At 38.2% G+C, this 19,482-nt stretch overlaps 1 protein-coding gene and 1 pseudogene across 15 annotated transcripts in view; one reads left to right on the top strand and one right to left on the bottom strand.

Moving 5' to 3' along the window:
- Positions 1 to 19,482, top strand: part of PIAS2 (protein inhibitor of activated STAT 2) — a 103,108-nt gene that overhangs the window by 65,174 nt on the left and 18,452 nt on the right. For all 15 annotated transcript variants that reach the window (XM_060613760.1, XM_060613761.3, XM_060613774.3 and 12 more), the window contains 4 exons: positions 606 to 679; positions 10,182 to 10,342; positions 11,550 to 11,683; positions 13,308 to 13,479. In XM_060613760.1, the coding sequence (XP_060469743.1) occupies positions 606 to 679; positions 10,182 to 10,342; positions 11,550 to 11,683; positions 13,308 to 13,479 (541 nt within the window). The remainder of the gene's footprint in view (positions 1 to 605; positions 680 to 10,181; positions 10,343 to 11,549; positions 11,684 to 13,307; positions 13,480 to 19,482) is intronic.
- LOC132665147 (small ribosomal subunit protein eS25 pseudogene) lies at positions 18,721 to 19,095 on the bottom strand (annotated as a pseudogene).

The following is a 19,482-nucleotide window of genomic DNA, read 5'->3' as shown; positions in this document are numbered from 1 at the left end:
TGATGTATTCTCAGCATGGTGTTGAGAATTAGGCACCTAAAGGCCACACGTATAATTGTTAGCTTGTGTATACGGTACCTTGTATACATCACCTGGTCAATAAAATTGCAGAGACATTCCACATCCATTGTAGTTTTCAGTTGTCAAAGGAAGTGTAAGAATATTGTGCCCCTTCTGTTTACAAATTACTCCCTAATAAAGTTATGAGTGTGTGTGAGGAAAGCGTTAAAGCCCAGAGTACTGCTGGTTTCCAAGTGCCTTTCCTAACCGTTGGATTGTTCTGAAGCCTTAAGCACCTTTCTGTTTTTGAAACTCTTCCTTACCTGCAATTTTACTTTTAAAAGGAAACTTAAAAATTCAGTTAAACATGTGATCTAGAGTTTGCAAGTTTGTAATGCTTAAACCTGATACTGGAAGTAGGATTGTGTTTTCAGTATGTTAATCCTTAATGTTTCGGGGGTTTTTATGTTTTTATAGTTGGTTGACCTATTGGAAATGTTTGGGAAACGTATTAACAATAAGATGATATATATTTCTATAATTCTGTTCATAATTATTACAGTTCATTGAAAAAATTTTTAAATTCTTTTTCTTTCTTTTTAAAGTTAAAGAAAAACTTACTGCAGATCCTGACAGTGAAATTGCTACAACTAGCCTCCGGGTATCCTTGATGTGCCCTGTAAGTAACGCACCAAGACATTCTGGGGTGTTTCGCTTTCTATAAATTACTAATTTTCCTATAAAAGTAAGTGTGGGACGAATGATATATTATGATGGAATTCTGAACTTTTGTTGTTTTTCCATTCAGGAAGTTTAATGATTAAGCATTATAATTCTAAAGAATGCAGACATTGTTTAAGCACTAACTGAACAAGAAGAGACCTAAAAGATTGTATCAAAGAGGGAAGAGAGCTTTATTTAGTAGGTTCAAAATAATCTGTCAGAGTTTTTTGCTCTAGACCATCCACAGCTAACAGTAAACGTATGTAGAGAGTTGGCTCCTTTTATTGGAATATAAACAGTATTGAAAAGTAGTAGTAAAATTACCAGTACCTGATAATGCTGATTGATAGTTCTGGTTTAATGAGTTAGAATGTGTGAGATTCTTAATCTATAATATACTTCAGAGTTGCACAATAATTTTTGTTTTCTTGAGAGAGCCCACACACACGAGTGGGGGAGGCACAGGGGGGGCGGTGAGAGGGAAAGGGAGAGGGAGGGAGAGTCTTAAGCAGGCTCCCCACCCAGTGCAGAGTCTGACATGGGACTCCATCCCGCCACCCCTGGGATCATGACCTGAGACGAAACCAAGAGTCGGATGGTCAACCGACTGAATCACCCAGGCACCCCAGTTGCACGATAATTTTTATATCTCTTTACATAGAGGCTAGGGGTAGAAATCAGTCAGGAACATTCAGATTCTCCTATGTGCTTGGTACTGAGCTAATTTCGGGAGAAAATACTGAGGACTTGATAGGAAGTTGTCAGAAAGTGAAGAGTCTAGTTTGAGAGATAAAGCTAACTCGTACTTACCGCATGTAATCTTGCTAATAGAGTACCAAAGAGATGGGAGGGGTCAGGAATAGTGAATGACAGTTTCTTTAAAATCAGTACTGTTGGAGGGGACCCTTTCCAGATGTGAGGAACTTTATGAGAAAAGTCCTGGAATCAGGAGTGTAGTTTTGGGAGCAACTCATGACCAGCCACCATTGTGAGAAATGTACAATATTTTACATGGAGAGAGAATTGTGTCAGAGGGAGGGGGAGAGAAGGGAATACTTTGTTGAGTTCCTATCATATGGTCCTTAATTTAACTGTCTTAGCAAAACTTTGCAGATGAGAAAACTAAGACTAAAAGAGGTTGGCTAACCCAAATCACACAGTTAGTAGTAGAACAAGGATAAAAATTTTGATCTTCTGACATTATTCCAGTTCTCAGAACAACATGCCATAATGCCAGACTGGGCTAAAATATATCCTGGTTATAAGTTCACCTCTCTATCACCCTGGAAAGTGGTGTTTATAGATATCTTTCTTTCTGAATTTATTTTTTAAATTATCATTAACTTGAACTAACTTAGCTTTATTGAAAAGGATTAGAATTGCATGAAATTGGGATTGCTTAGAAATTGGGAATCTCTGGTTATTAGACCCAGAGAGAATGTCTGCAGTCTTAGGAGAGGGGGGGGAACACAACTCATGCCCCGATGGGGAGGCAGAGGCCCTGTAGGGCTTGTGTTTGGACCCGGGACCTCCTCTTCTACTTATAAGCTCTTTGCAGACCTTGAGGCACGAGTTCTTCTGAGTATCTTCACATTACCCTTTCCTCCCTCTTGTGTTAAAATGGATACTAAATTGAAACACAGGAAATTGTCATTCTGTTGGTCAAAAACAGTTGAATATTGACAGTTCTTTATGGTTTAACACTAGTATATCGAGTAAATGTTAATTGCTGGCTATATTCTAGGCATAGTCGCTATATGGGAAGGGAATTCATGTTACCTTTATTGTTTTCTTTTTAATTTGTCTGCAGCATTTAAAAAATGTTTGTTTATTTTAAGAGAGAGAGAGAGAGAGAGAGAGAGAGCGAGTGAGTAGGGGAGGGGCAGAGAGAGAGGGAGAGAGAGAATGCCAAGCAGGTGGTACACTGTCAGCACAGAGCCCAGTGCGGAGCTTGAACTCATGAACCGTGGGATCACGACCTGATCGGATATCAAGAGTCAGATGCTTAACTGACTGAGCCACCCAGGTGCCCTGTATTATTTTTATGCTTTAGTAGCAGAATGTTCGGTCAGGAAGAAAGTGCTTCGATACAACTTACCTGAGGAGTTTGCTAACAGTTGCATGATGCCATTTTCTGTCTTATTTTCTTGGCATTTGTTTTTTATTCTTTTAATTTGTTTCCTTTTTTTTTTTTCTTCAAACACTGTGCCATTCTGTATGAGAACAACCAAAACAAAACACAATAGCCCAACATACTAATGGATTCTCAGATTTTCAAAACAGTGAAGGTGGTATATCAGAGTGGTTAGGATTCCTTCTGTATAAGAATAGGGAGCAGTTTCTTTTCAGTAAAGCTGACCGTGTTTAAGAACATTAACATTTCAATTTTTTAAAGAGATGAAGTAACAAGATCCTGCTTTAAGTTTATTAAATACTCTCTTTCTCTGCTGACAAGTGAAACAAGTCTGTTCCTTGGACTGTCTTTTGAGCTTAAGTATTCATCCTACCTGGTTTGTTCAGCACTAAGAAAAGCATGAATGGTTCTTTTCAGGCTGTGGTAGTGGTAACATGAAGTTGAAGCTAACTGTAGGATACGATGCATATTAATTAAAACACCAAACAGGTGTTTCGATCAAATGAAACGAATGACAGTCGTTTTGAGGAAGAGACAGTACTGGTATTAGTTGAAGAAAGCAGAAAAGAGTGCAGCTAGCTGCCTGTGGAACTAACACAGGATGTGGTTTAGTGGTAGGAAATAGAGAAGCACAGAATGGATCGTAGGCATTTGGAAGGATAAGAGGTGAACCCTGGGATAGGAGGCAAAAATGAGAGAAAATGATAGCTTTAAGGTAGTGGAAGAGATGTTAGTTATATTTCACAGTATGTTTATAAAATGATTCAGAGTAGACATGAATCTGGATAGTGGGTAGCACAGTCCAACGCCTCTCTCCTTGGGACCTACGAAAGGTAATTTTACAGTCATTATTGAAGGCGGGATCTGATTGAGTGTGTGTAATTATATTTCTGAACACAGTGAATTTTACACAGGAGTTGTATTGTAGTGATAGCAGCTAGTGGTTTTCAGTCTGTCCTGCAGACATGGGCTGGGTGGCTGGGGGATAAAAAACGAAGCTGGATTTGATTTTATCTCTTAAGATTCTGACTCATATATAGCTTGGAACCACTGATTTGGGCCATTTTTTACTTACACACATTCTTTATTAATTTAGATAGATACTGATTAGACTATAGTAGAGTGAAAATCAATTTAGACATTCTGCTTAACATTTTACCCTGGTACTTATTTAAAAAAATTTTTTTTTAAGTGTTTATTTCTGAGAGAGATTCAATGTTTGTTTATTTTTGAGAGAACAGGAGCAAAGAGGGGCAGAGAGAGGGAGACATAGAAACCAGATCAGGCTCCAGGCTCTGAGCTGTCAGCACAGAGCCTGACGCTTGAACAACCCAGGAACCGTGAGAGGATGGCCTGAGCCGAAGTCAGATGCTTAACCGACTGAGCCACCCAGGCACCCCGTACCCTGATACTTATTTTTAAATGTTTGTTTATTATGTTGAGAGAGCATGAGTGAGGGAAGGGGAAAGAGAGAGAATCCTAAGCAGGCTCTGTGCTGTCAGCGCAGAGCCTGACACAGGACGCAAACCCATGAACCATGAGATCATGACTAGAGCTGAAATCAGGAGTTGGACGCTCAGCTGACTGAGCCAACCACACACCCCTTACCCTGATATTTATAGCAGCATTATGTGGAAATGGCCCATGTGTCCATTGACTGATAAATGGATAAAAAAATGTGGGGTGTGTGTACACACACACACACACACACACACACACACACACACTGGAATATTAGTCAGCCATAAAAGGAAAGAAATCTCTCCATGTGCAACGACATGGATGGAGCTAGAGCATTAATGGTGAGCGAAGTCAGTCAGTCAGAGAAATACAAATCTCACTCATGTGGAATTTAAGAAACAAATGAGCAAAGGGGCAAAAAGAGAGGCAAACCAAGAAACAGACCCTTTTTTTCTTTTTCATGTTTTTATTTAAATTCTAGTTAGTTAATATATAGTGTAATATTGGTTTCAGGAGTAGAATTAAGTGATTCATTACTTATAATACCAAATGCTCATCATAACAAGAGCTCTCCTTAATACCCATCACCCATTTATCCCATCCCCCATCAACCCTCAGTTCTCTATTGTGAAGAGTCTCTAATGGTTTGCTTCTCTCTTTTTTCTTTCCCATATGTTCATCTGTTTTATTTCTTAAATTCCACATATGAGTGGAATCCTATGGTATTTGTCTTTCTGACTTATCTCACTTAGCATAATATACTCTGGTTTCATCCACATCGTTACAAATGGTGAGATTTCATTCTTTTGATGGCTGAGCAATATTCCCTTGTGTATATACCACATTTCCTCTATCCATTTGTTAGTCAATGGACATTTGGGCTCTTTCCATAGTTTGGGTATTGTTGATAATGCTGCTGTAAGCATCAGGGTGCATGTACCCCTTTGAATCTGTATTTTTGTATACTTTGGGTAAATACCCAGGAGTGTAGTTGCTGGATCATAAGGTGATTCTGTTTTGAACTTTTTGAGGAACCTCCATACCATTTTCCAGAGTGGTTGCACCAGTTTGCATTCACACCAGTGTAAGAGGGTTCCTCATTCTCCACATCCTCGCTAGCATCTGTTGAGAAACAGACTTAAAAAAAAAAAAAAAAGGTTTTATTTATTTTTATTTATTTTTGAGAAAGAGAGCACAAACAGAAGAGGGGCAGAGAGAGAGGGGACAGAGGATCCGAAGCAGGGTCTGCACTGAGAGCAGTGAGCCAAGTGTGGGGCTCGAACTTACCGTGAGATCATGACTTGAGTTGAAGTCGGACACTCAACCGACTGAGCCACCCAGGTGCCCCAAGAAACAGACTCTTCATTACAGAGAACAAACTGATGGTTAACAGAAAGGAGGTGGGTGGAGGATGGGAGAAATAGATGATGGGTATTAAGGAGTGTATTTGATACGGTGAGCACTGGGTATTGTATGAAACTGTTGAGTCACTGCATTGTATACCTGAAACTAATATTGCACTGTTAACTGGCATTTAAAACTTAAAAATTTTACAAATCAAAAAAAGTGTTGAATTGGTTGGGAACCATTTCATTCATAAAACAGCACCATCATCTGACTAAATAGAATATTTTATTTTGTTATTTTTTTATTAGAGACATGTGCTAGTGGGGAGAGGGGCAGATGGGGAGAGAGGGAAAGAGAGGGAAAGAGAATCTTAAGCAGGCTCCACACTTAGTGTGGAGCCCCATGCGGGGCTCAATCCCATGACTTTGGGATCATGATCTGAGCCGAAATCAAGAGTCAGGTGGTCAACCGACTGAACCTCCCAGGTGCCCGTTATCCATCAGACATCTGACTAAATAGAATTTAACACATTCAAAATTTCTTTTACTAACACACCATGATCAGTATTAGGAAATTGATCACATTTGGCCAGATGGTAAGAAATGCCTTTTTAACTTGGGAAATGCTCATTAACTCTTAAGAGACGGTAGAGTAGGATTAAATTTAGGATCATTAACTTCCACAGCAGTGAATGTTTTCAGTTCTGTATGTTGTGGAAATTCTGAGGCAGTGATAGGAGAAATGAAAATGGCACCGAAGAAGATAAAAAGCAAATTCTCAAAGTGTGACCCAGAGATACTTGGGGTCTCCTGAAACTTTTCGAAGAAGTTCACGAAGTCAAAGCTATTTTTATAATAATACCAGGACACAGTTTGTCCTTTTTCTGCTCTCATTCTGTCCTGAGTAGACAGTGGTGGTTAACAAGGGTCAGCTGATGGTGGTGTAGTGTGTACTTGTGTATTCTTGTTTTAAAAATGTCTGCTTTAATTTCTATAGTAAATATTGATTAATATATACATAAAAATTATTTGAGATTCTCGATTTTTAAGGGAGTAAAAGGATTCTGAGGCCAAAAGTTCAAGAACTAGTAGCCAAAAAAAAACATAGTAGGCCAAGTTAGAGCATTATTTTAAAGGAATAAATTATGAAAGTTGACAATTAATACCTACTTTATTGTAAAAGTATTCAGATAAAAAATTTTTAATTGCTTAAGTCTGTTACTCAGAAGTAACATTATTACTAATGGTATGAAATACATCTTTCTAGATTTAACTTTATTGTTCATAATCATGCATGTTTATTGGAAAAAATCGTGCTGCATGCACGGTTCTGTGCTTTACTTTTTTAAAATTAACAGTATATCTTAAAAATTAATGTGTAGATGTATCTTATTTTAGTCACTGTAGGTATTTTGTTGATTGGGTATGGTGTAAATTACTTGTTCAACCTTTTTAAAAAAAGTTATTATTTCGGTTATTTCTAGGCACTTGATTGTGTGTAAAAAAAAAAAAAAGCAATGATGAAAAATTCCTAAAGAAAACACTAGCCATTAGAATCCAGTACTTTAAGAAGAATCCAGTATTTTAAAAGAATAATATGTGATAACAAAGGGATGCCTCTTAGGAATGCAGTGGTTTGATTTTAGAAAATCTATTAAAATTATTTATATTAATAATTGAAAGGTGGGAGGGAACCCCTGTGATCATCTCATTAGGTGCTAAATCCATTCCTAACAGAACAAAAACTGTTAGCAAAATTGGGAAGGATAGATAATTAAAAACCGAGAACCGGGACCATGTATGATGTAAAAACTAGGAGGGTTCTCATGGAAGTGAAAAACATTTGGGTTTGTGTTCTAGCTCCAGCCACTGTGTCTCAGTGAGTGTGGTGTTTGTAGTCTCATGTAGCCTCAGCATCTTCATTTCAAAAGCATTAATATAGGTACTACTCTTTCTGGAGTCATAGGGTTGTTATGAAAATTATGTGAAGTTTATGTAAAACTCCTTAGCACACAGTAAGATTCTACATCACTTAAGGGATAATTTGTTATTTAAAGGAAGGGAAAACATAGCGAGTATCATAAGAAGAGAAATTGCCTATTTTAGTTCTATTCTCACTTTTTTTCTGCCTTAAATAATGAGTTGTTTGTGCTACATACTTGCACGAATCACGGTAACTTCTAAGATCCCGTTTAGAATTCTAGTTAGACCTCAGATGGAGTCAGCACAGTGATCAGGAGTATAGACTCTGGAGCCAGGGCTGCTTGGTTCACATATTGGCCCTGCCACTTTCTGACTTTGCAGTGGTCGTCATTATCTACCCTCTTTGTGCCTCAGTGTTCTCAGGGGCGGATGATAATATAGATGGATCATGTAGCACGCTTGTTAGGTTTAAAAGCTCACTAGGATTAATAAATACACTCATCGTTGCACTTCGCGTGTAAGTAGAACTGTACAAACATTAGTTATGGCTGTGATGATGGCCTGGCTACATTATTTTCTTTTGAATTACAAAATAACCAAATGTTCATTTTAGGAGAAAGAAATAAGAGGTAAACCAAAAGGGAAAAAAAACAAACAGGAACATTCTAAAAATCCTACCCTTCAGGCAAAGTTAACGATGTAATTTTGCTGTGAATTCTTCTGGACTTTAGAGGGCATATAAAGAAGTCCTTCCTTCCTCCCTTTTCTCCCCTTTGTTCCCTTTGCCACTTTCCCCGTCTTTTTCCATTTGTTCTACCATCTGCTCAACAAATACTGCGCATATGCTGTGTGCCAGGTACTGTGCTGTGACACTTGGATTATAGTGGTGAACAGTGACGTGGACCTTGTCCTTGTGGAGTTTAGAGTCCATAGTGGGAGAAACACATTTTCTGTCAGAATAACAGAGAGCTGGTCATAAACTGATAGGTTCTCTGTAAAGGAAATGTATTGGGAAGGTTGTTGAAAGACTCTGTCTAATCTGGGTGTGTGTCTTGATGTTGGTGTACCTCTCCCAATTGGAATAAGAATTGAACAGAGCACTGAATTATATAAAAGTATATTGGAATATCAGCACATGTGATTATACACAAGTAAAACATTTTTGTAAATAAAAAACACATTTGCAATTCATATCACATACACGAAGCTGACTTAACGTAAAGCTTCTGTAGATAAATAACCAAAGACTAATAGCCAACCAGGAAGGAGAAAAAGTTATGTATAGACTGCTCTTGGAAACACAGATAACTCTTAGAAGTAAAAAAGAACAGGGCACCTGGCTGGGTGAGTAGATTTCAGCTCAGGTCATGATCCCAGGGTCATGGGCTCGAGCTCTGTATCGGGCTCTGCACTGAGCATGGAGCCTGCTTAAGATTCTCTCTCTCTCCTCCTGCCCCACTCGCATACTCACTCTCTCACTCTCTAAAAATAAAAAGTAAAAATAAGCTCAGCTTCACTTATAATAAGAGAAATGTAGTTCACAATTATAATGGGGTGGTTTTCACTTATCAGATTGGTAGAGATCAAAGTGAATTAATAGGACTGTGTTGACAAAGTTGAGGGGAACCAAGCTCATTAATGCATGTATATGCATAAATCAATACAGTTTGTTAGTATGACAGAAATCACAAATGCACTTTCCCTTTGACCCAAAAATATCACTTCTGGGAATTTAGCCTATAGTTATTTATTACAGCATCATTTGTAGTGATAAAATATTAGGAACAATTTAAATGTCCATCACCAGGGGATGGTACTGGTTAAGTAAATAATGATCATTCATAGCACGTACTTCACATCAATTATGTCTTCATACCATGGTAGCTTTTTATGTACTGAATATACGTGAAATAATTATTAAGTTGTATTATGTGACAGATGGCACAGAATTGTGTGTATTGCTTGCCACCATTTATGGGAAAATGTATTTTTAAAATACACACTGGGTTATACATAGAATATCTATGAAAGAGCATATAAGAGGTGGGTAATAGTGGTTCCCTCTAAACAGGGTAACAGGTGAGAAAGAGACAGGTTTTTGTTGTATATGTATTTTTCTCTGCCTCTGAATTTACGTGTTAATTATTTTCAAAAAGTGAAATGGGCTTTTATTTATTTTTTTAAAATGTTTATTTATTTTGAGAGAGAGGGAGAGAGTGCAAGCAGGGGAGGGGCAGAGAGCAAGGTAGAGAGAGAATCCCCAGCAGGCTCCACACTGTCAGTGAAGAGCCCAATGTGGTACTTGAACTGACAAACTGTGAGATCATGACCTGAGCTGAAATCAAGAGTCGGATGCTTGCTTAACCCACTGAGCCACCCAGGTGCCCCTGAAATAGTCTTTTAAAAGTCATAGGGCAGTGAGTGAACACAAATAATATATGTAGTGATCTTGATTAGAAAGAAATTCTGGTTTGAAAATCTTTTTCATTTTGATCTTCTTGTGAGATCTTTTCAGACTTTTATGACCGACTCTTGCCTTTGAGGCTTTGCTACCCTTTCTGAAAGGTTTCCCCTGTTGTCTTCCCTTTCTGTAGTTAGGGAAAATGAGGCTGACGATCCCATGCCGTGCAGTGACTTGTACACATCTACAGTGTTTTGATGCTGCCCTTTATCTGCAAATGAATGAGAAGAAGCCCACCTGGATTTGTCCTGTGTGCGACAAAAAGGCTGCCTATGAAAGTCTAATTTTAGATGGGTAAGTGTATCCCAGCATAAGTGTTAGCTGTGGAAACGTGCAGTACAGTCTCATGTAACTTGTAGTCTAGCATCATGTTATCCTTTTTATCATTGGCTTTGTTTTGCTAAATTTCACGAGGGATATTCGTCTGTTGCTTTCTTGTAATGCCTTTGTCTGGTTTTAATACTACAGTAATCCTGGCCCCACACAAATGAGTTGGGAAGTGGTGGTATTTTGTCTCCTCAAATATTTGGTAGAATCCCCCAGTGAAGATGGTTGGGACTGGGGTTTTCTTTGTGGTAAAGTTTTTCACTACAAATGCAGTTTCTTTAATATACGTAGGGTTCCTCAGGTGATCTGTTTCTTTCTGAGTGAGCTTCAGTCTGACCAGAAGGTTGTCAGTTTTACTGAAGGTTGTTAGCCTTTTGTTTTGATTGATTTTCCTCTTTTTCTATTTTATTTGTTTCTGTTCTTTGTTGTTTCCCTTTTTGTGTGTACTTTCATTTTAATTTGCTCTCTAGTTTCCTTTAGGTAGAAGCTGAGGTTTGATTTGAGTCCTTTCCTAATATAAGAAGATTAATGCTATAACTTTTCCTTCAAGTACTGCTTTAGCTATATTCCACAAATTTTATTAATTTTCATATTCAGTTCAAAATACCTTCTAATTTATGTTTTTATGTTTTCTTTGTCTCATTGGTGGTTTTGTTTAGTTTCCAAATATTTGGGCGTTTTCCACATATTTTTCTGAAGATTCAGATTTCATTATGGTCATAGAACATAATTTGTATGCTGAGTTCTTTTAAATTTATTGAGACTTTTTAATGGCCCTAATGCTCCTTTCCCCACCCCGATGACATTTTTTCTTGATAATAAGCTTATAAATTATTTTTTGTATAATAACCTTTATATTTGCTCATGTCTGTTTTGTATGTTATGCTGGAGGTTGCTCTTTACTACCAGTCCTGGCTAGGAGGCTCCAGGTGTCTATTTAGTCAACTGGTTTCTTAGATGATATTCAGTAAACCCCTTAAAGATCTAAAACCTAGGAGGGGAAGGGGGGGGGGGGGCTGTGTAACAGCTGTTGGAAAGTGTGAAGTATTGAAACACCAAAACAAACAAAAAGGTCAGATAGCATCACTTTTGTCTCCAAGGCAGTATGTGTTACTTAGCTCACCTTTGAACAAAGCCATGGATTACATTTATGCACTTCTTAATTGGTTTATAGGCTTTTCATGGAAATTCTCAATGACTGTTCTGATGTGGATGAGATCAAATTCCAAGAAGATGGCACTTGGTGTCCAATGAGACCGAAGAAAGAAGCTATGAAAGTGTCCAGCCAGCCGTGTACAAAGATAGAAAGTATGTGCAGCATAGCCACGGAGAGCAAAGCAATGAGACCCCTGCACCGTTGTCTTTATCGTTAACTTTGGCCACTAGACCTGCATTTGGAGCTTTGTTTGTGAACTGTATCTTTTGATCGTCTGTTACATACATAATTTCCCTCAAGCGGTTTTTTCTCTTACCTTAAGAAATTTGGTAAAGTGTATGTCACCTTATAATTAGCTTTTTCGTAGTATATTTGTCATATATAAAGTAAATGAAATAATCACCCCAAGTCATTTTAATATAATGTGTTTGTTACAGAGTGAAAAGTTATAAATGACATTTTTATGGATAGCTTTCAGAATTTTTTTTGAAACTTTTGGGGGAAACCCCAAGTTTAGGTGTCCTTAGGCCACATAATCCATCAATGGAGGGTACACGCAGGTGCTCACAGGTTAGTTGCTAACGAAGTGAACAGACTGTTTCCATTTCTTTGTGGGAAGAAATTTGACCGTTGCCTTTACCTAGGATGTATGCTTAACCTTCAACTCCCTATATCTGCCCACACTGAGTGGGGAAACTAAGGGACAGTTATAATAATTGAACCCATAGGTGAACTGTATGTTTCTTCTTATCTGACCATGTCCACTCACTGCATTTGAGTTTTGTGTTGATTATATTTGACATTCTAACAATATAATGAATAGTGAGTATTCAGAGTAAAAAGTAAAAGTCACTATTTTATGTCACTATTAGTCATTCTTTTGGGGCACCTGGGTAGCTCAGTTGGTAAAACATGGGACTCTTGATCTTAGAGTCATGAGTTTAAGCCCCCATTGGGCATGGAGCCTATTTAAAAAAAAAAAAAAATCATTCTCCTTGATTGTTACCGAACCTGTAGGTAGAATGATCAAGGTTTCCCTCATCTTTGAGAAGAATAGTGATTTAGTTGAGTAGTAGCTGCTGCTTTTCCACTATCAGCCAGCCTTAGTTTTCTGTTAAACAGATTATAGGGCATAATGTAATTTCTGTGAAATGGTGAGTTAACATATGGTAGGTATATGTGGGCAGAAAGGAGAACCTAAGTGATCAGTAGATGGTTGATAAGAAGAGCTTCAAATATCTGAATAACTTAAATGAGAGGTTTGGAGTTTTTTCAGTTCATCGAGGTGAACATTTTTATCCAGTTTTGGCTTACAGAGAGGGGCCTATACATGCTTTGACATGGGTACTGCTTTGCTGTAATGGAAGTGCCTGATTCTGACTCAACACTGCCACACGTCTATGAGAATACACAGCTAGTGAAGCCACATACTTTTGTCTGTGACTGGAGATTGGACCCCTAACCCCAGGCTGTCTGTAAAATGATTGCTTACCTGGGGAGACAGCTTGAGCATCAGGATCTGAACAGATTTTTTGGCAGTACTGGGGAGATAGCTAAGAGCATGCTGTCCAAAGGAGGTTTTGACTGGCAGGGCATAGAGCTCACCTTTTCTCCCAGGTGAGCAGTCATTTTATAGATAGATGTCCAGAGTTAAGGAGTTAGTCTCCATCCATAGAGCAGAGTATGTGGCTTTTTACTGGCTGTATATTCTCCTGGATGTGTATTGCACCTTTGATATTTTTTTTTTTTTTCTTTTCCTTCTCTTCCCTACATCAGGTTCAAGTGTCCTCAGTAAGCCTTGTTCAGTGACTGTAGCCAATGAGACAAGCAAGAAGAAAGTGGATGTTATTGACTTGACTATAGAAAGCTCTTCTGATGAAGAGGAAGACCCTCCTGCCAAAAGGAAATGCATCTTTATGTCAGAAACACAAAGCAGCCCAACCAAAGGGTTTGTTAATTTATAGTTCACTATTGTTTATTACACTTGGAACTAACTGTTCTTGGTATAGGTTTGTAAATGTCTCTTTGAGAGTTGCATAACCGTAGAAGGCTCTTTTAATTTGCCTTTGTTCAGTTGAAATCTTTTCAAGAGAGCACATTGTTTAAAGGAAAGAAAATTTTGATGAAATTATTTACATCTTTGGGAAGTGAGAGTTCAGGTCTTCTCATGTCTAAGTATTTATTTCATATTTGATCCTTTTTGTCATTTTCTTGAACCAATTTGTAAGGAGTATATTTGGCGTCACAGAACAACATGAGGAAGCCTGGTGTAAAATGGAGTGTGGAATTGGGAATCTAACAAGTGTGGATTCCAATTTTGACACCATTGCGTACTCGTCCTGTGATCTTGGATGAAATACTTGTTTGAGCCTCTTTTTTGTGTTCTGTAAAATGGGGTTAAATGATGCCTACCTCATAAAATTATTTTCAGGTTTCAGTAAGATAAGGAAAGAGTTAAATTGATTGCCTTCCCTTTTCATCCTCTCCAGGGCAAACTATGGGCAAGTAAATGCATTCTAGCATGTAGTTTTTATGATTCATCTGGTAGAAGCTGTTACTGTCCTGTATAGTGACAGGTCTGAATACTTAGCAATAGGTGCTTCTAAAAAATTTTGGAACCTGCAAGAAAGTAGCAGAGGGTTCCCTTGACGTTCCTTGAACATATTGTTTCAGTCTTGGGTGTGCCAGTCTTGTCCTTTGGGCCTCTCAGTGCTCTTACTTTTTCTAATGGCTTTATTGGGTCGTTACTTATATACCATAAAAATGTCCCATCTTAACTATTAAGTTGCCCAGTTCATTGATTCTAATAAATTCAGTTGTCCAGTCATCATCATAATTCCGTTGTAGAATATTTCCAACACCTAGTTAACTTCTCTCTTGTTCATTTGCAGTTAATCCCCATTCATACCCCTAAACTAGGCAATTGTTGATCTTCTTTCCATCTGTATGAATTTGCCTGTTCTAGACATTTTATATAAATGGACTTCTCTGCATTTTGCTTTAAAAAGTCTGTGAGTGGGGCGCCTGGGTGGCGCAGTCGGTTAAGCGTCCGACTTCAGCCAGGTCACGATCTCGCGGTCTGTGAGTTCGAGCCCCGCGTCAGGCTCTGGGCTGATGGCTCGGAGCCTGGAGCCTGTTTCCAATTCTGTGTGTCTCCCTCTCTCTCTGCCCCTCCCCCGTTCATGCTCTGTCTCTCTCTGTCCCAAAAATAAAAAAAAAAAAAAAAAACAAAAAACGTTGAAAAAAAAAAAAAAAAAGTCTGTGAGTTGCAGCTACCCAGCTCGTTCCATGAAATCAACATAATTCCTAGTACCCAAATGAGATTTGTACATTAAATACCGTACAGAATGAAGCTGGCTCATATTAGAAAACTCCATGAGAGTTCTCAGTTCAATCTTAGGAAATCATTTAATTGTATATTCAAACAATATCCATCCTTAGGACAAAGTAGGGTACCTTCAGGAATGCTTTATTATTAGGAAATACATTGATAAAATGAATCTTGTCATAAGGATGACTGTGAAGTCATCTTAGTGGATTCTGGAAAGGTATTTAGTTCATCAGTAGCCATTCCTGATAGGAACTCTTTGAAATGTTAGAATTCACAATGGTTTGAAAGGTTTACCACGCTGGAGCTGATTTATTCTTAGGCTACGTTAATGAAAGAAGCATAGTGTCCAGGATATATACCCATGCTAGTTTTATTCTGTTTATGTCTAAGTTATTTTCACTTAATACCATCTTAGTCCGTGTTGATCATCAGGAGATGAGAACAGGCTGGTAAATTGTGCAGATTGTAACATGATGGATGGATGGGTCTTCGGACCGAAGTTGTTAAACCAGGACAAGAGAATATGTGAATGTGCGAATATCTTGTAATTCTTAAAAGGGAATCGTTGATGAAGAGGATTAAGTTTATTCTTTGTTACAATATTTGGGAGATCTAAGTCCATTGGAGGAAAAGATAACATGGAAAGACTTTCCATAGGAGCTGAACACTAGGAAAGTTGATGTTTTATACTAAAATCACATCTTCTGTGTCGAGGTAGAGTGGATGCCACCTGTCCCAGCGGGTATCATGGATCCAGACTTATGCTGTGATTAGGTCACCTCTGTAATCCTTTCCAAGTCTTAATGCTTTTCTGGTTTTGTTCCTGGTCTTCCTTTCCATATTCTGTCTTGTGGCTCAGCATCCAACATTTTCATGGTTTTCCATTGCTGTAGAAGTTTATCATATGACTTCTTGGCCAGTGATAGTAAGCAAATGAGAAAGAATAGAGAATAAGAAAGCAGGAAAAACTTGCCTTCAGTTAAATCCCAGAGGTCTGAGCAGTTATTTTTTAGGAGGTACTGTTTTAGTAAAAATTACTCTTAAGAACAATTTCACAGTGCATCAAGAAGTAGAATGCATTCCACCTAGACATAACCTGTGTTAACATTTTGACGGGAATCCTTTTAGCCTCTTTCCTTATGTACCTATTGTAGTCCTTAAATGCATCATACAGTACCAATCAGAAGAGACCGACACCTTAACCTAAGACTTAGAGAAACCTCTGATATTTTTGTACATGGAAAGATAATTTTAAATATCGTATCCCTACCACATTCTCTGAGCCAATGAATGATTGCTTTGTCATTAATAAGGTATTCTAAAGACAGAAATGGACAAGAATAGAGATAAATATGTATTTCTGTGGATTAAGACTCATTAGCAATTGGTAGCAAAATTGAGTCTTTTTTACGCTTGTATGATAAATTGGGAACATACAGGGAATTTCAGGTTTACGGATAAATATTCAAGGTATTGAACTGTTAACTCATTTTCGGACATCTAAATGTGGGCCAACTATGATGAATTCCATGATCCAGTGCACATCGTAGAGTACTATTTGGTGTCTAGCAATGTTCCAGCAGTTTATCTTTGTGCTGTGATGTTATAGGTAAAGCTACAAAAATTTCAAGCAGATACATACACAGGCATATGTATACATTAGGCATATGTACCTAATGTATACATATGCCTGTGTATGTATTTGCCAATTCCATGAGGAGGCAGTAACATGTTACAAACTTTAAATTTTTCTTATTACTTTATAGCATCACATTTTTATACCCACAGTTCCGTCAGATATAGCCATTTACATTTCTCCATGGTCTCTGTTATTCCATTTTTATAAATGCATCTATTTTTTGCATAGACATTAGAATCCTTTACCTTTCTGAATGTTGTCTTTGTGAATATTCTGATTAGAACCATAATCTGCTACCAGTACATAATTTGATAATGGTAACAAATGGCTAATTTACCCATTCTATAAAAATTGAATTTGTGTTAATGGTTACAAAGTTCAGCTAATAGAAATTAATCTACATTAGTTTTTCAGATGTTTGCTGAGGTTTTAGATGTTGATCTAATAATTTGTACCTTCATTGGATTTTGACATTTTCACATATTGTGACAGTCAGCGTTTTGTATTGGAGAAACAAGGAGTAGTTACTTAATCATTTAAAGTTTCATGTTATGAGGTCAGAACCTATGCAATAATTAGATGTTACTGTGATGATAGTGAGTTGGGACACTGACTTGACTGTACAGGTGTAAGTAATGGGGCTTGGAGGAAAGGAGTTTTGTTATTGTCGCCTATAAATCTGATTCAAGTTCAGGGTTCAGTTCAGGGTCAAGACAAAAGACACTTTCAGTATGAGATATGAAAGAAAGAGAAGGGGGAGCAGGAGGAAGGTAAGCACAGACATGCATGTGTGTGTGTGTGGGGGGGGGTGTGGGTGTCTGTCTTCAAAAGCTTATCTCTTACATTTAAAAAATACGATTAAGATATTAATACTATGAGATAGAATAATCAGAGCCACTCTTTTAATCCCCTCCTCAGCATGAGCACGCCAGTCTCTTTCCTTTTTACCCCCTCTGCCCCCTGTTTCAGATACGTATTCCCATGTTGATGGTAGGATCATGTGTAATTTGAAAACGCTTTTGGTGATTACTTGTTGTACTTTTCATCCCTGTAGAGGACCACTGTTTTCAAACTTCTAGGAAAAGATGTGTTTTGGGGCGCCTGGGTGGCTCCGTCAGTTAAGCATCCGACTTCGGCTCAGGTCATGATCTCACAGTTCGTGAGTTCGAGCCCCGCATCGGGCTCTGTGCTGACAGCTCAGAGCCTGGAGCCTGCTTCACATTCTGTGTCTCCCTCTCTCTCTGCCCCTTCCCTGCTCATGCTGTCTCTCTCTGTCTCAAAAATAAATAAACATTTAAAAAAAAAAAAAAAAAAAAAAAAGATGTGTTTTAATACAACATAACTTATTTGATCTCATCCCCAGTTTGTTCTTTCCCCCTCCAGAGAATCTGCCTTTTCTAATATTGTTCACCTCCTGCTTGTGATTTTAGGTCTCTAGGTAACAGTGGAGACCAGGAAGCCTTCTGATTCTAAGTTAGGCAGGTTGCTGTTTGGATGATGACTTCCATCTTCATCTACCTCTGGAAAATGTGTTTGAAATGGCAGGCTTCTGTTAATTGTCTCAAGTGTATTGTTCCCGGTGGATCCACTTTTAAGACTTCGGAACTCTGACCTGTGTTATTTATTCATTATTCTGAGAATAACACAGTTGTCAACATAGCCATATATGTACTCTGAAGATGCCTTCCTTTTCCACATTTCCAGTGACATCCATATTTTTGACAGATAGTGTAGAGTAAGAGCTGGACAAGATCCTCGTGTCATCATGCAAACTGGTTTTAGAATGACTCCAGTGCCTAAATAGGTTGTGATTATTTAAATGGTTTGAGGTTTAAATTGAGGTCATGAGATATTTTGTCAGTTGTTTAGGGTATGAAAACTGTCATGAAACCATGTCATCAATTCTTACCGTTCGTATTTAATAATCTGAGCAGTGACAAGAAGAGTTCCAGCCAAAGGAAAGGACGCCTAGAGGTCCTCACGGTCCTCTTGGTCTAGCTTTGTGACCATGGTCCTAAGTTTCTGTTGGCTTCGTTTTTGTAATGGTCCCTCCCAGCTACATAATTCTGTGCCTCTCTCATGAAGCTTATAGTAAGTAGTTCATTGGCAGTGCTTTGGGATGCCAGCATTAATGTCCCTATGTCTCTGTCCCCTCTCCTTTTTTTTTTTTTTTAGTTAATAATAAAGTTGTATTTTTCAAAATGTACAGTTGGTGGAACCTATTTATACCTCTTTACTAGCAGCAAGGCATCTCCACCCTTGGTGTTTCTGGTGTAAATCATTTGAACTCTATGTTTTGAAAACAGTTTAATGAGTCCTTTACTAAGGAGCTCCTGAAGGGGGCTGCCCTGGCCAGGGAATTGCAAATCTTCAATTTCTTAGAGACAGCCGCTGGGGTTAGAGATGGGAACTTCCTTGCAGAGTTTGTCATGTGTGGCCTTGTCAAACAAGACCAGGTTAGTGATCTGAGATCCCAAACTTTGCCTTTGGACTATTTCTTTTTTGGTCTTGCCCCCAGATTGGTTCAGTGGGTCTTTTGCCTTTCTTGTCTGATTTGCCTGCCTGTTTTTCTTCTTGTCGTCCTTGGGTGGCATCAGGAAGCTCAGAGAGTAGCTGCTACCACTGCAGCCTCACCAGGATGATGGCCAGAAGGGATGGCCACCATCAGCCATAGGGTCCATCACATTGCTTATACTGTCTTGTAAGGCTCTAATTGTTTAACCTGGGCTAAGAGAAAATGAAAGCTCAATAGAAGAATGCAAAATCATCTCTTTATTCCTGAGCATTAGAAAAAATATGATTAACTAAACTGCTTCTTGAAATTATAAAGCTGTAATTTGTGTGTGTGTGTGTGTGTGTGTGTGTGTATCTATTAATCAGTTAATGTATTTTTAAAGTGTATTTAATTTGTATTCTTAGTAGCATGATTAGTTAATTTCAAAGTCTATAAACCCTCTTAGAGTAGATGATATCATAGTAAC

This window comes from Panthera onca, chromosome D3, assembly GCF_046562875.1.
Source record: "Panthera onca isolate mPanOnc1 chromosome D3, mPanOnc1 haplotype 2, whole genome shotgun sequence".
Taxonomy (NCBI): Eukaryota; Metazoa; Chordata; class Mammalia; order Carnivora; family Felidae; genus Panthera; species Panthera onca.
Note: the sequence above shows the minus strand (reverse complement) of the source record. Positions and strands in the feature narration are given on the sequence as shown.